Below are 16,197 nucleotides of genomic sequence, written 5' to 3'. Positions count from 1 at the left end.
TCTCAAACAAGAGTAAATGTTGATTTTGTCTATGGGGTATTGATTGGATGGTTGAAGTTTGCTATTGGTGGATCTCATGTGAGTGACAGGTTGCCCCGCCTTTGTGCCAGTGAACACATCATCAGAGAAGAGAATAGATGAGCTGCAAGAGAGAGGGGAAGATATTTTGATTAAAGATTATGAGGGCACATAAATTATGTGCACGGATAAATTATTTATGAACAAATACTCCAATATTCCATATTTTGATTTCATGGTGACTTTATGCTTTATCTACCTTAAAACTGAATATCCCATTAACTTTTGTCTGTGTGTATACTGACATTTTGTTTTTTTAATCGAACCTGTCCATTTATCTAATAAACTTCTATTATAAATGATTGAAATCCCAGTGTAACACGGATACGTTCCTCACTTCCTCATTACCTGTGCGATCCGCGCGTGTTTGCGTGCGTGCGTGTTTTATTATAATGCTATCTTTTCGTTGCATGCACACTATCAAAGGGCACGCCTTATCACACATGCACACAAAGTTATGTGGGCCGGACAGCGTTTGCAGAACAGATTTATTGTGTGTGTGATTGTCAGAGGGGGCGGCAGATAACTGTGACTGTCCATCCACGCATCTTGTTGTCTCAGGCTCGGTAAATCACTTGTGCTGTTTAGAGCAAGAGGCAGTGTGGATACTGATAAGGCGAGTGTGTGTTCTTGTGTGTGTGTGTGTGTGTCTGTAAATCAGAGCTGATGAATTGTTTCTGGGCACAGGCAGGAATCTCAGGGGCACTCTGTGACGTCTCTAGACACCCGCTACAGCAATAAAAGGTGTTAAAATGGCAGCTTTTATTAGACCACTGCCCTTTTGTCAGTCTTCTACCACAACACCCCTCTTGATTTTTTTATTTATTGTTGTCAATATGATTGTTTTGAAATGTATGTAAACTGTTTGTTCTGAGCTCTATTGGTTTACATCTCAAAGAGGCTGGATAAATCCCTTTTAAACAATGGTGTCACACTTAAGCCTGTCCCTCTTGGGAATGCGAGATATTAGTAAATTGTGCATTACTTGTACAGTCATGTCTCAGCAAGCCATGATAATAAAACAGTGATGATATAGGGAGAGCAAAACAAATGTATCTGCCCCTCTTTTATTGATTGTGCTGCTCTATTGTTCTACAATATATTCCAGGCTCATACAGGGTTAGTGATTTTATGTTTTGCTATTTTATAAAGCAAATGTATTAAGTGGCAATGACAAATTAAAGTGTCTGCAGGAAAGAAAAGGAAACATCTTTTTAAATACTAGTTTAAAACACGTGACAAGTTCTTATAAAAGGACCGTTTGTGCTCATGTTGGTTTTGTGAAACTTTTGTGCCATTTTCATGGAAAGTTTAAATTTATTGACTCATTAAATGACTTTAATGACTAAAATGTAATGTGGTGTAACCATCAAACACAAATAAAAAGTAATAATAAAGAAATAATTTTCTTTGCTCCTAGAACATGTAAGTTGTTATTAGTATTAACTTTTTTTATATATATATATATTCAAAGTAAAAGTATTTTTTGTTAATACATTTATTCATTCATAAATTGCATTTTTGGCATGCACCACATGACAAAATGCATTAACCTTGCCATAAATGTTACTTTTTCTCAAATTTTAAGAAAAATTCTTATCCATGAAATAATTTCCTGTAAGCATACAACATAAACATTTTCTTATATACATCTGTTGGTCACATCATATGATTTGGCATTTCGCAAATATTAATAATATTTGAAATTAACAAAACAGTATATATATATATATATATTTCTTACATAAATTTTTTTCCATGACATAATAATAAAAGATTGTGTAAAACTACTTAATAATGTTAATTTTTCATGAATTCCATCGTTGTAATGAGGCTTTTATCTTCATTATGATATCAGAACAGATGTATAACCATGACATGTACAGTATCATTTTACGCCCCAAAGAAAAACTAAACCTTTTGCCTCAAGAATAGGTGTTTGATGCCATTATATGAATCATAAATTTTAGACTTTTCCTTAAAAAAAATTCATTGTGTCGGGCAGATACACTCACACACTGCTATCAGTATCCTGTTATGCGGTAGTGGTCACATCTTTTAAATCATTTGTTCATTGTTGGTGAACCTTTGTGTGTGTGTGTGTGTGCAGGGGCTCCTGGGATCATTTCCTCTCCATACCCTGGGGCGGCTGGTTTCGCCCCTGCTATCGGTTTCCCTCAGGCAGGTAAGCTTTCTGTCACAGTGACACAGTCACAACACATCTAAGTAATGGAGGCAGTGTCGTGCGGCTCACGCCAGCGTTCAGACCGAATAATTGGAGGTATTACGGTGTCATCACCTGAGCCACTTGCAAGGCACATCTTTAGATTGACACCAGCAAAGTGAGCAAACTGAAGAGGGACTGAACACAAACACAGAAGTATTGACGTAATATCTGAAAGCAGATTGAGCAATGTGTGCAGTTAAAAAGCTTTGCATTTTGAATTGGCTATTGATTAGTTTGCAGCCTGTTTTGACCTATGATCAATAAATCGAAAATACAGTCAAACCATAATTTATTCACACACCTTCAACATTTTCTCACATTATCGCAGTTTATTCGCTATATAGAAAATGGTAATAAAATATGACAAGAACTTAAGAGTTAAATTGTGTCAGAACAAATTCATCTTGATAATGTCAGATAACTTTGATTGAAAGGTATATAATGGATTACAATCAACCAATCAGCTGTTAAATTTAAGTACACAATTAGATAATACCAATTTAGGTCAACCAATTACCAAGCAATGCTTCATTTTGTTCAGTCTGTGGTGTAAAAGGTCGCATTAGCAATTAAAGAAAAAACACTTTAGCCAAACATGGACAGGTCAAAGTGTCTCAAATTTTTATCAAGAGTCCACTGTATGAAGAATGTTTGTCATAGTTTACTTTATTTTGCTATCCTCACTTACATAAATGAACTATAGTGTCCTGCACCCACTAGTAAAAAATTATATCTGGTGTATGAATAATTTTTGTAAGTATACCTGGTATCATATTGATCTTCAGTTACTTATTTCATCACTGGGAAAATAAAATACTATTTAATTGCTAAAAATGTAAGTATGAGTATAGTCTTTATTTAGGGGTTTTCAAAGACAACATGAAATTATATTTACATAATATAAAGATAAATATGTTAAATATTATTTATATTTAACACTTTAATATATGTTAAATAATATATACACTGTTAAATAGCTTTTGAATGTTTTTGAAAAAAAAAAATATATATATATATATATATATTCCTGTGATCAAAGATTATATTTTCAGCATCATTCAGTCTTCAGTGTCACATGATCCTTCAGAAATCATTCTAATATGGTGATTTGATGCTTTTTATTTGAAATAGATATAGATACATAATAAATGGCCTTACTGTAACTTTTGATCAATTTAATGTCCTTGCTGAATAATTTCTTTTGAAAAAAAAAAAAATCTTACTAACCTCAATTTCTTTTTAAAACATTAGTGAATTGTTTTAAATATTTACTTAAAGGAATAGTATACACAAAAATAATAATGTCATCAACATTATTTGTTGTTCAAAAAGAGAGAATTTTCTCCACCTCTGACACAGCAGTTCTTTTCTGCTGACATAATCAAGACCTCACAGTCAAATAAAAGTATCAATATTATAAAATTAAATCTCTGTGTAGTCCTGCCATACTTTATTTAGCACAGTTTTTTTAACTCAAATAAAAATACTTCTGTGCTTCACAGATTAAGCATGTTTTGAATGCTGTTTCATGTTGTCTTTAACTCCCAATCTTGGCTCCGTTTTCACACTCCTGACCCTGATCTTCTGTGCTGGCTTTATTTAAACCTCTTACTACCCTGACCATCCAATTCAATATTCATTTGAACTAAAATGACCCAGCATGCCTAGAACATGTTGATTTAATAAGCTATAAGAAGACCTTACGTTGTTTATCTGAAAGAGAGAAAAAAACAGCGACAGGTTGTAAAAATGGATGATTGTTCTAGAACGTTCCCTTCCACTCTCTTACGTTACTTCCCGTCTTCCCCATCCCATCTTCCCTCTTCTCACCGGTCCGGTCCGGTCAGGTCTGTCTATGCAGGCGATGCCTGGTGCTCTGGGACCTCTCACCATCCCTTCATCAATGACAGGACGGATGACCATCCACGGCATGACCCCCACCACCATTCACTCCGTGCTCCTCGTCTCCAACCTCAATCCCGACGTGAGTTTCCACCCCCACCTTCCCATGAGGGCCAAGCCACTCATCTTACAACCAAACTGCGACTTACCCATCTCTGTGAACTCTTCTACCACAAATCTACAATTGATTTGGCATAAAATTGATGATGTCTGTAGGAAATAGTTCAAAATTAATTTCCGGATGCCCACATGCAACATTTAGTACAGTTAAAGACACTTAATATGAAGTGGGTCCGAATTTACAATTATAAGTGCCCTTCAAAAAGCATTTGCCCTTTTTTAGATTGTAATGGATTTTCAAAATCGACATGGAATATTTTCCAGGGTGGTCTATTATTGTGACATCCTTGAATTTCCAGTAAACCGCATGAAAAAAATGAACTGGACAAATATGCTGCAGAATAAACCAGACTTTATATCGATTCATTATGCTCTGTGTTACCTTTGCATCTCTACTTAACAGTATTATGACTTGCCTAAATGAAAACCCGGTCCTCCTAGGTGTATATGACATTCTTCTTTCAGACGAATAAAATCAGAGTTATATAAATAAATGTCCTGGCTAATCCAAACATTATAATGGCAGTGAATGGGAGAACAAAATTTGAAGCCCCAAAAAGTGCATCCCTCCATTATAAAAGTAATCCCCACGGCTCCAGGGGGTTAATAAGGGCCTTCTGAAGTGAAGAGATGCATTTTTGTAAGAAAAATATATATGTGTAAAACTATATAAAGTAAAATATCTAGATTCCGCCAGACCGCCTTCCGTATTCAACTTTTGTTATGTCCGACGTCATATGTCACGTCATTCGCGTTTTTTTCGTAAGCTGAATTTGGCCTTTATTAACCCCCTGGAGCTGTGTGGATTACTTTTATAATTGATACACTTTTTTGGGCTTAATTTTGGGCTCCCATTCACTGCCATTATAAAGCTTGGAAGAGCCAGGACATTTTTAATATAACTCTGATTGTATGCGTCTGAAAGAAGAATGTCATATACACCTAGGATGGCTTGAGGGTGAGTAAATCATGGGGTAATTTTCATTTTTGGGTGAAATATTTATACTATCTCATAGTCTCAGCTCGAGGTTCAGGCTTATTTGTTCATTAATAACGTCATCAGCGACTAGTCAACGTTGACTCGACTTTCATTACATACAATAAATATACAGTCATGTTCAAAAGTTTACATACCCCTTGCAGAATCTGCAAAAATTATTTTAACAAAATAAGAGGGATCATACAAAAGCATGTTATTTTTTATTTAGTACTGTCCTGAATAAGACATTTTACATAAAATATGTTTACATATAGTCCACAAGACAAAAAATAGCTGAATTTATAAAAATGACCCCGTTCAAAAGTTTCTTAATACTGTGTTTCGTTACCTGGATGATCTACGACTTTTTTTTTTTTTTTTTTTGTGATGGTAGTTCTTGAGTCCTTTGTTTTTGATGAGCAGTTAAACTTCAGAAAAATTCTTCAGGTCCTGCAAATGATTTGGTTTTCCAGCATCTTTTTCATATTTAAGATTTTGAGATCCCTCTTTTCACAGTGAAGACAATTGAAGGACTCGAACACAACTATTAAAACAGGTTCAAACATTCACTGATGCTCCAGAAGGAAACACGATGTACTAGGGGGGTGTACTAAAGATGTACTAATTTTTGAATTTGAAGATCATTGAAGATCAATTGTACTTTATTTGTCTTCCCGGAAACATGTAAGCATCTTCTGTTGCTTCTGAAGGGCAGTACTAAATAAAAAAATGTGATATTTAAAACAAAAGAAACATTTGGACATCTTCATCCTGTTCAAAAGTTTTCACCCCCACCTGTGGTTGCATCGTGTTTGAGGATTTTTCTGAAGAAAATTGGGCAGTTTAACTGCTCAGGACCAACAAGGGACTCAAGAACCATTCACATCACAAAATAAAAAAAACAGTCGTGGATCATCCAGGTAACGACACACAGTATAAACAATCAAGGGTATGGATTAAAGCACTGGCCTTATATGTCAATACTGCCTTTAAAATGATTCATTTCAGTCTTTTGTTGCATCATGAGCTAACCCGAAGCTATTTTCATACTTCTTTATTCAGTCTCAGCAATTGATGTCACAAGACACTTCCTTCATTTAATTCTGCAGGATTAGTTGTCAGCATGTATGTTAAAGTGCATAAGGGTCAACATGTTTCACAACTGTTAATGTTTCTTGATGCATTTTACACAAACTCATTTAACCTTATTCCAGCACTTTTTATATGTTAGTACTGAGTCATGTCATGTTTCATCTCTTGCAGAGTATATCGCCACACGAACTCTTCATTTTATTCGGTAAGCACACATTTATTACTCCTCCTGTAGATTAGATGTGCAGACGGCTGTTTTTATGAAGGCAGTAGAGGATAGAGGATGAGCGATGAGACCATTTCCTTACAAATACACAGTCGGGAGATTATTTGCAGATTGTGTGTCGCGTGTCCCATCATATGAATGGTAGAAATTCTCAGTATTGCGCACACACACACTCACTGTGTGTCTATTGTCCCCACAATTTAATAACTGTCAACATCAGAGACAGACCTTAGTGTGACTGATATCCTTTAAAATCACTCTATGTTTGCCCACTCTGAGCATGTGAGCGGTTACTGTCACCCTCTGCCTTCAATAATGAAACGCTGAGATCTGCAGATAACGTATTATTTGCTGTAAATTGTGTTCACAGTGTGTTTGAGCACAAAAAAATAATTTTCTCTTTTATCCCGACAGGAGTCTACGGTGATGTTCACAGAGTCAAGATTCTGTTCAACAAGAAAGAGAATGCCTTAATACAGATGGCAGATGCCACGCAAGCCCAGCTCGGTACGTCAGGCATTACACAGAAATCCTTTTCATCTTGATATATTGTCTTCGTCCTTTGATCAGTCACCTTTATCTGTGTATTCTGTGTCTGTATTAGAGTTATATATCGGTGTGGTTGTATCTTTGGTGGATGTAGCCAGTAACATGTATGAAATATTTATAAAGATTACGTGTTTCTTCTAAATTCCTCATAATAATTCCTTGTGTAGACACACATAAATATTCTGATGCAATTTTGCAGCATTTTATAATAGATAAAAGAATCTTTCATCTATGACGGGACATGTACACACTGTGGAAGAATGGTTTTATCAACATTTTATACAGTAGTTTATTTATGAATCAATTTGTGAACTATTTACACAAATTTACGTAAAAAGGTTTTGTGACCTATTAACACAGAAATTTACATAAGAATGGTTTTAAGCTAGCCTGACAAGCCAGACGCACATCAAGACGTTGGGTCTGGGAACTCACCATTGGCAGGGCTCAATCCGAGGGGCGGGATAAACGGTTGTCTTTCAAATTCCCTCTGCACGCAATAGGATAGCGCTACAACCAACCAGAGCAACGAAGAAAGTGAAGCGGAGCTAGTTGATAGATTAAACTTTCGCCGTATCCGGTCGGCAAAACTCTGAACACATCTTCCTTTCTTAAGAATGACTTCAGTGCCGTTCTTTGTTCTTTTCTCAAAGAAAAGCTCAACTCCAAGTCTTCCAGAGTCGCGGCCAAAGCCGATTCGAAAGACCGCTGTTTGCCAGCTTCTTTGTTCACAAGTGGCAAGCGGAACCGCCACAACTCTGCCGTCATTATGTTAAGCCCGCCCACCGACTCTATACACGATGTGATTGGCCTGACCAGAGTTTGTTTTTCCAGCGCGCAAGCCAACGGAGAGTTGCTAGACAACCGTGGCTGCAAATTAGATTTGCTGCTGCTAGAGTGCGTCTAGATTACTAGGCTAGTTTTATGCATGAACTGCATACACAGAAATGTATGTAAGAATAGTTTTGATATTGATTTACCCTGAAATTAACCTAAGAATGATTTCATCAACATTTTATACAGTCATTTATGTATGAATCAGTTTGCGAACGATTTTACCAAATTTACGTAAAAAGGTTTTGTGAACTATTTACACAGAAATTTACATCAGAATTGTGTTATGCACGATTTACACTGAAATGTTTGTAGGAATAGTTTTGATATTGATTTATGTGGAAATTAACCTTGGAATGGTTTTATCCACTTTTTATGCAGTAATTTATGTGAGAATCATTTTGCAAATGATTTACACAAATTTAGATAAAAAATAAATGGTTTTATGCACAATTTACCCAGAAATTTGCGTAAGAATAGTTTTGATATTGATTTACACAGAAATTAACCTAAGAATGGTTTTATCGACATTTTATACAGTCATTTATGTGAGAATCAGTTTGCAAATGATTTACAGAAATTTACATAAAAATCAATGGTTTTGCGAAAAATTTACACAGAAATGTAAGTAAGAATGTTTTTGATATTGATTTACACAGAAATTAACCTAAGAATGGTTTTTATCAACATTTTATGCAGTCATTTATGTGAGAATCAGTTTGCAAACGATTTTTACACAAATTTACATAAAGGTAAATGGTTTTGTGCATGATTTACAAAGAAATGTACGCAAGAATGGTTTTGTGAACAATTTACACAGAAATGTACGTAAGACTGCTTTTTTTCCACAATTAATGCAGTAATTTATGTGAGAATAATTTTGCAAAAGATTTACACAAATTTACATAAAGGTAAATGCTTTTGCGAAGTATTTACACAGAAATGTATGTAAGAATAGTTTTGTTATTGACTTGTGCGGAAATTAACCTAGGAATGGTTTTATCCACATTTATGCAGTAATTTATGTGAGAATAATTTTGCAAATGATTTACACAAATTTACATAAAGGTAAATGGTTTTGTGAACAATTTACACAGAAATATATGTAAGAATAGTTTTGTTATTGACTTATGCAGAAATTAACCTAGGAATGGGAAAAAACATGTATGCAGTAATTTATGTGAGAATCATTTTGCAAATGATTTACACAAATTTACATAAAAAGAAGTGGTTTTGTGCATGATTGACAACGAAATGTAATTAAGAATGGTTTTGCGAACAATTTACACAGAAATGTAAGTAAGAGAGTTTTTTCAACATTTTATACAGTCATTTAAGTATGAATCCGTTTGCAAATTATTTACACAAATTTGTATAAAAGGGTTTTGCGAACAATTTACACAAATTTACATAAGAATGGTTTTATGCACGATTTACACTGAAATGTATATAAGAATAGTTTTGATATTGACTTATGTGGAAATTAACCTAAGAATGATTTCATCAACATTATATACAGTCATTTATGTGAGAATCATTTTGCGAACAATTTACACAGAAATTTACATAAGAATGGTTTTATGCTCAATTTACACAGAAACTTCTGTAAGAATTGTTTTGATGCAGTATTTTCTGTGATAATAATTTTGCAAACGATTTTTACATCGTTAGAAATTTACATAAAGGTAAATGGTTTTGCGAACAATTTACGCAGAAATGTATGTAAGAATAGTTTTGATATGATTTGATGTAAATGTAATGTAATTGATATTGATTTACACAGAAATTAACCTAAGAATGATTTCATCAACATTTTATACAGTAATTTATGTATGAATCTGTTTGCAAATGATTTTTAGACAAATTTACATAAAGATAAATGGTTTTGTGCATGATTTACAAAGAAATGTATGCAAGAAGAGTTTTGTGAACAATTTACACAGACATTTATTTAAGAATGTTTTTTTAATATTGTTTTACACCGGAATTTACATAAAAAATGATTTTATGTCTTATGCTTGAGTTTTTGTTGTTCAAATGTAAGAAAAAGATTTGTTCAGCGTAAGGGTGTAACATGATGTGTCTCCAGGCTAAAGCTTATCTTTAACACATTATCTCATGGTTTGTTTGTTAAGCGATGAGCCACTTGAACGGTCAGCGTCTGTATGGTAAGGTGATCCGTGTGACCATCTCAAAGCACCAGACGGTGCAGCTCCCCAGGGAGGGTCAGGAGGACCAGGGCCTGACCAAAGACTTCAGTGGGAGCCCGTTGCACCGCTTCAAAAAGCCCGGCTCCAAGAACTTCCAGAACATCTTCCCGCCCTCCGCCACCCTCCACCTCTCAAATATCCCGTGAGTGACTGGCAAACACCCACACATGGGGCACCAAATGCCAAATACAGAAAAAATACACGGTTAGATGGTTTGGTTAGATGTTGCAACAAAAAAATTACCCAATTTTGCTGGACTAACTTAAGAATAAAAAATAAAAAAAGCGGGAATTTGTAATTTTCTTATCATGTTTATAATTAACATTAAAAATTAATCAGGGAATTAAAATTTATAAATTATCATTGTTTATTTATATTGTTTAATTGTATTAAATTAAGCTATATACAAATTTATTTTAATGTATTAACTCTTTAATTTAAACCTTTTTATTTAATCTACAACAGTGTTGTCACTTGAAAAATAGACATTGACAATATTGTGATGCATATTATTAGAGTGTTGTAAAATTACTCACAATCATATATCATGGTTTTATTCATATCACCCCACCCATATAATTATATCATATAACGGTAGTTTCACTTTGAATTGTTGTTGACATCAGATAAGGTGCTATTTTTTGTCCTTTGTAAACATTATATTTTTGTTCCTTTCCTTCCACGCCCCAGTCCCTCCACCACGGATGATTTTCTGAAAGACCTGTTTGCCAGTTCTGGATACACGGTCAAGGCCTTCAAGTTTTTCCAGTGAGTTCTCTTTACATTAGTTTTCTTTGTTCTCAGCCTTCATTTATCACACGGGGGAAAGTCTGATTGTACCTTTCTCCCAAGACAACAAGGCCGATAAGGATGAGTTGTTTTGTGAAAAGTCAAAACTCGTATGTTATAAACAATGTCTCTACAATCTGCTAGAAAGAGGCAGAACCTGATTTCATCAAGTACATGTTCATGGAACAACATTCCAATCAACCAATCAGATTTGAGGGACACGTGTACAGTTTATGTCTTCATCAGTGTTATTCACCCTCATTTCCCTCTGATTTTAGGGATAACTTATGGGTAGGGTTATGATTAGGACAACATATTTGAACAGGAAACATTTGTTGACCCAGGAACCAGTCTAACTCTGAAAAAATCAGGACGTGCTAAAAAAAGAGAACAAGGATTTTAAAATTACAATGAATAAAATGTGAACATATGTGTAGCTAAACTCTGGAAGAAGGTGGCCCTCTAGGAGTAGGAATGGACACCCTCCGTATTACATTGACTGAAGTTTGTCTTTTGTATGAAAATGAAAAGATGTACTGTAAAAATAGTAATGTTCCCAAACTTTTGAAAGGTACTGTACCTTTCAAAAGTTTGGGAACATTACTATTTTTAATGATTTTGAAAGAAATGCTCATCAAGCCTGCTTTATTTGATCAAAAATACTGAGAAAAACGGTTATATTGTGAAAAATTATTACAATTTAAAAAAAAAAATGTTTTATATACTTTGAAATGTTATTTATTTCTGAATTTTCATTAGCCATTACTCCAGTCTTCAGTGTAACAGGATCCTTCAGAAATCATTCTAATATGCTAATTTTCAATGTTTATTATCAATTATCAATGTTGGAAACAGTTGTGCTGCTATTTATAACCTGTGATACTTTTTTCAGGATTCGTTAATGAATAAAACTTTTTTTTTAAAAATAACAGCATTTATTTAAATTAAACACATTACTGTTCAAATTTTTGAGGTCAGTCCTTTTTTTCTTTCTTTTTTTAAAAAGAAATTAATACTTTTATTCAGCAAGGATCTGTTAAATTGACCAAATATGACAGTAAAGAATTATAACAAAAATGAATGACTTCTGTGACACGTTTATGCACGTACATAATAAATGCTGTTCTTTTTAACGTTTTATTTATCAATGAATCCTGAAAGAAGTATCACAGGTTCTGTTTCTGAATGATATCTGAAGGATCATGTGACACTGAAGACTGGCATAATGACTGGAATAAATTATGTTTCAAGTATATTAAAATAGAAAAACATTATTTTAAATTGTAATAATATTTCACAATATTGCTGTTTTTCTTCTGTATTTTTGATCAAATAAATGGAAGCTTCATGAGCATAAGACAAAAAACATTAAAAATAGTAATGTTTCCAAACTTTTGACTAGTACTGTATACTTTATAGTTAAACCACATTGAAAAATTGAAAATGGAATAAATGATATATGATGTTAACAAACATGAATACAAAGAGTACATTTCTACATAGCTTTCTAACTCTATATGTCATTGATGTTGGACCAACTAATCCTAAATCAGGGTTTGCGATTTGGCACTTTAGCTGATCTTGAGTCGTTTCATGATCACCCAGTGTTTGATTTTCACTATCCATGTATGATTGACAGGAAGGACCGCAAGATGGCTCTGATCCAGCTGGGTTCAGTGGAAGAAGCCATTCAGGCTCTTATCGTCCTCCACAACCACGACCTGGGAGAGAACCACCATTTGCGAGTGTCCTTCTCCAAATCCACCATCTAGCATCATCTTCACTACAAACGCACCCTTTCCCCATCCTCCCCGTTCCAGCCCTTCTACCTTCAGCAGTCTGACTGTTTCATTCAGAGAATAAGACTGACTGACAAACTCAAACAAAAAAAAAACATTACAGATATTAATGGGGTAGTTTTAGAGATTTTCCCAAAAAAAGAAAGAAAAAAAAAAGCAAATAAGAGACTACTGCAGAACCTTTAGACAGTCTGAGAGTGAGTTTTACTCTCGCGATACCAGGGCTGGAGACACATGGGACATCCATGACAATGTGACGTTTCTGGGAACTTCCGCGTCAAGGAAGTAGGACTCCCTCTATAGTCTATTGGTGAGGACTTCGTTGATGTGAAACGCAAACTAACATGAGGTGAATATTCTCAAAAAAAGTAAATGCTGAGAAAGTTTCTTCACCGCACACTTGCCGATTACATTGGAGACTGACACTCCTGTAGCCCAATGGCCTTGTTACCCCAGACCCAGTGAGGGCGGAGTCTTCTCTGTGCCTCCCACCAAAACCCACACCTTCATTCTCATTGGCTGTTTCGACGGAGAGCCCCATTTCCCGTGGGATGTTTTGGACGCACGGTCAAAGTTTGAATGTCGCTGACATCATCATCAAGGTGCTGCTGGAAAAAAAAAAAATCTGTAGCGATGGCCTCAACCAATAGGCTTGTGCTTTTCTTCTGAGTAGCATTAAAATAAGACTGCTATGAATTCAAGAATGGGTGCATTTAAAATTCAATCGCAGCTGTTTCGGCTTACAAACCTTTTGTTTCTCGGCACTTTGATCGATTTAAATTGAAGACAGGCACCGTGGGGAATGTTTGGCATCCTCATATCTGTTTACTGTGCAAAGATGTATAGCCAGATGGTAGGCATCTGTGAATAGATAGTGAATGGCGTGATTTGTTTTTTTTTCTTGTATTATGGAAATTTTATATTGGACAGACCAGCCTTTTGTGGGCTCTCTGCACCTGCAAAGCTGTCAGAGAACATCTGTGTGCAATGGCGCACGATGTCATTGTCCAGTCGATCGGGTTCCTCTGAACCGGGGCGACCGTTTTCAAACATGCACGATCATTCCGGAACACTTACGGCCAGCTGTCAACCCTACTGGAACGCTCCAATCAGCAACGCCCCGCCTGATAGGAGGCTCTGCCTCCTCCTAAGTGAAATTCTCAATGTGAATGGTAAAGCCCGTGATCTCGATGGGAAATTGACTATTTCCTCCATTCTGTTCCCCTTCTTGCTCTTAGTTGAGTCTTTTCCTTTCGTTCTACTTGTTTTCTATCTTTCCACACAGGGGCAGAAGGTTCTATCCTCTGTTCTTTCACTCCTCGGCTCTGTCCACAGGTGTGAGAGTTTGCAGCCATAGGCTCTGTAGAAACCGTAGTGAAGACCATTGAGTCACAGCAAAAAAAGAGGGCGGCACTCTCTTTTGCCTTGCAGTCCCACATTAAATGCCTCTGCATCTCAGCAAACCAAATATTAACGGAAAGAGTAAGTCGGAATGACACGCCACCTAGTTCCCAAACCCTAGTGAGTTGCTACATAGGCAGCTGCCTTCTAAGGCAGCCTCCTAATCGCCATCAGAGCCCATAAGTGACTGATCTGGAATGCTCTAGAACGGACTGATAGTACATAAGTCCACAGCAAACTCGACTCCAATAGAGTCCAGACCAGAGGTTTTCTTCTAGAGTCCGTATCATTGTAAAATCTGTCAATGTGACCCTTGTAAGCCAATACAATAATACAAAGACTCTTATATCATGGAAATACTCACTCCAATACTAGCATCTCCTCCAGGAGGAAGCATTCTGATTCGATGTTTGCATGTTGCTAAAGTAACTCCAATAGCACAAATCCATATCACATTCCAATATTGAGCATGTGCTATGTATTCTTTAAGCTTGTTACAGTGATAGTTTGAGGTTAGCATGTTGCTAAGCTAATAACTTGGTACTCTAACACTGTGTCTACACCAGACACAAAGAGAACCCATTATAATCAGTTATACTGTCTATGCTGGACACAGTGTGACACGACAGACAGTAAACAGATGCCTGTTCTATTTCTAAGGCACTCCGTGTGTTTGCGCTACTTCTGACAACAGGACAAACTTTCACTTTGGCGTTCATTGTAGAAAGCCTCAACATGTTGCAGCAGATAGATATGCTGTAATAAATGTAAAAATTCCTAGCACATGCTCAATATTTGCTATTACTAATGTTGACTATCGCAGCATTAGCTTAGCGACATGCTGATATTGAACTCTACTGGAATCAGTTGATCAATGATTAGGCTAATTAGTGTTTCTTAGCCTGATTCTAACACCAAACTTTAGTCAAAATGATCAACTTTTAATGAAACAATTTTATAGATATTTTCAGTATTTAACGAATTCAAAGTATATCGACATTTGCATCGATTCACCCTCCATTTTGAATTTCAATGAGCTTATCACAATGCATTCTGTGATTGCCTTGTCCACAAAGGATACATGCAATGCTGCCTTAGAGTTTGGCCAAAATTAGATACCTTTGTGTCGGGATCGCGCCTGTGATGCCTTAAAATGTCGTCTAAGTAGGCAGCTTACTAGGTTTTGGAACATGGCAATGGTGAGCACATACAGAAGCTGATTCTATATGTATGTGTTTAGTTAGTATTAGTGTATTATTACCGGCTGCATCGGGACTCTCTAGGATATGATGTCTCCCTTACGAGCGAGGTGCTGTCTCATTTAGCGGAAATCTGGCCTTAACATTCCAAGGAGGGTCACTGTAGACCCGTTGAGTAGCATCTAAAGGGAGCAGCTTGTGTGCCTGTGCGGTATATCCTCTGAAGTCCGTTTGAAATCACAGTTATTAAACTAATCAACAATCTTCATGTTCATGCAAGGCAAGGGACGGTGACTTTTTTTTGTCTCTGACTGATTTCACCTTAAGCGATTCGAAACCTCGCTTTCACTTCTCAAAAAAAAATTGAATTTTGTTGAAGTTTACAGTTTTAAAGCAAAACTATTCAGGTCTATATATCTTAAGGATTGTCAAGATTTTTTGAGAAAAAAAAAAGTTACTTATTTTTGGTAATTTGTTCTTTTTTATGGAAGAGAAAAAAAAAAATCAAATTTGAAACCTCATCGGGTTTTTGTACCACTATAATCATTCAAGAAATCATGGTGAAAAAAAAAAATCATATTTACTGTGTATTTACCTAATTTCTTATTACGTGCCTTATTATGTGTTCATAATCAAATAGGTTTTAGAAATTTTACCTGAAATATCTTATGTACTATTTTGTGGGATTGGTGAGAGGGTTGATTTATTTTGATCTTGATTTTTATTTTATTTTTTTGTTGTGTAGTTCTAATAGATGTGCATTTTGTGGGGACTCAGTACCATGTGGTCTTA

General features: G+C 35.5%; 1 protein-coding gene across 7 annotated transcripts in view; it reads left to right on the top strand.

The window, feature by feature from the left end:
- ptbp3 (polypyrimidine tract binding protein 3) overlaps positions 1–15,892 on the top strand; it is a 71,839-nt gene extending 55,947 nt beyond the window's left edge. For all 7 annotated transcript variants that reach the window (XM_079804539.1, XM_079804537.1, XM_079804536.1 and 4 more), the window contains 7 exons: positions 2,189–2,263; positions 4,153–4,289; positions 6,570–6,603; positions 7,039–7,131; positions 10,143–10,359; positions 10,908–10,985; positions 12,646–15,892. In XM_079804539.1, the coding sequence (XP_079660665.1) occupies positions 2,189–2,263; positions 4,153–4,289; positions 6,570–6,603; positions 7,039–7,131; positions 10,143–10,359; positions 10,908–10,985; positions 12,646–12,778 (767 nt within the window). In that variant the 3' untranslated portion in view covers positions 12,779–15,892. The remainder of the gene's footprint in view (positions 1–2,188; positions 2,264–4,152; positions 4,290–6,569; positions 6,604–7,038; positions 7,132–10,142; positions 10,360–10,907; positions 10,986–12,645) is intronic.
- The last annotated feature ends 305 nt before the right edge of the window (positions 15,893–16,197 follow it).

This window comes from Gobio gobio (genome assembly GCF_949357685.1).
Source record: "Gobio gobio genome assembly, chromosome: 22".
In the NCBI taxonomy this organism is placed as follows: Eukaryota; Metazoa; Chordata; class Actinopteri; order Cypriniformes; family Gobionidae; genus Gobio; species Gobio gobio.
Note: the sequence above shows the minus strand (reverse complement) of the source record. Positions and strands in the feature narration are given on the sequence as shown.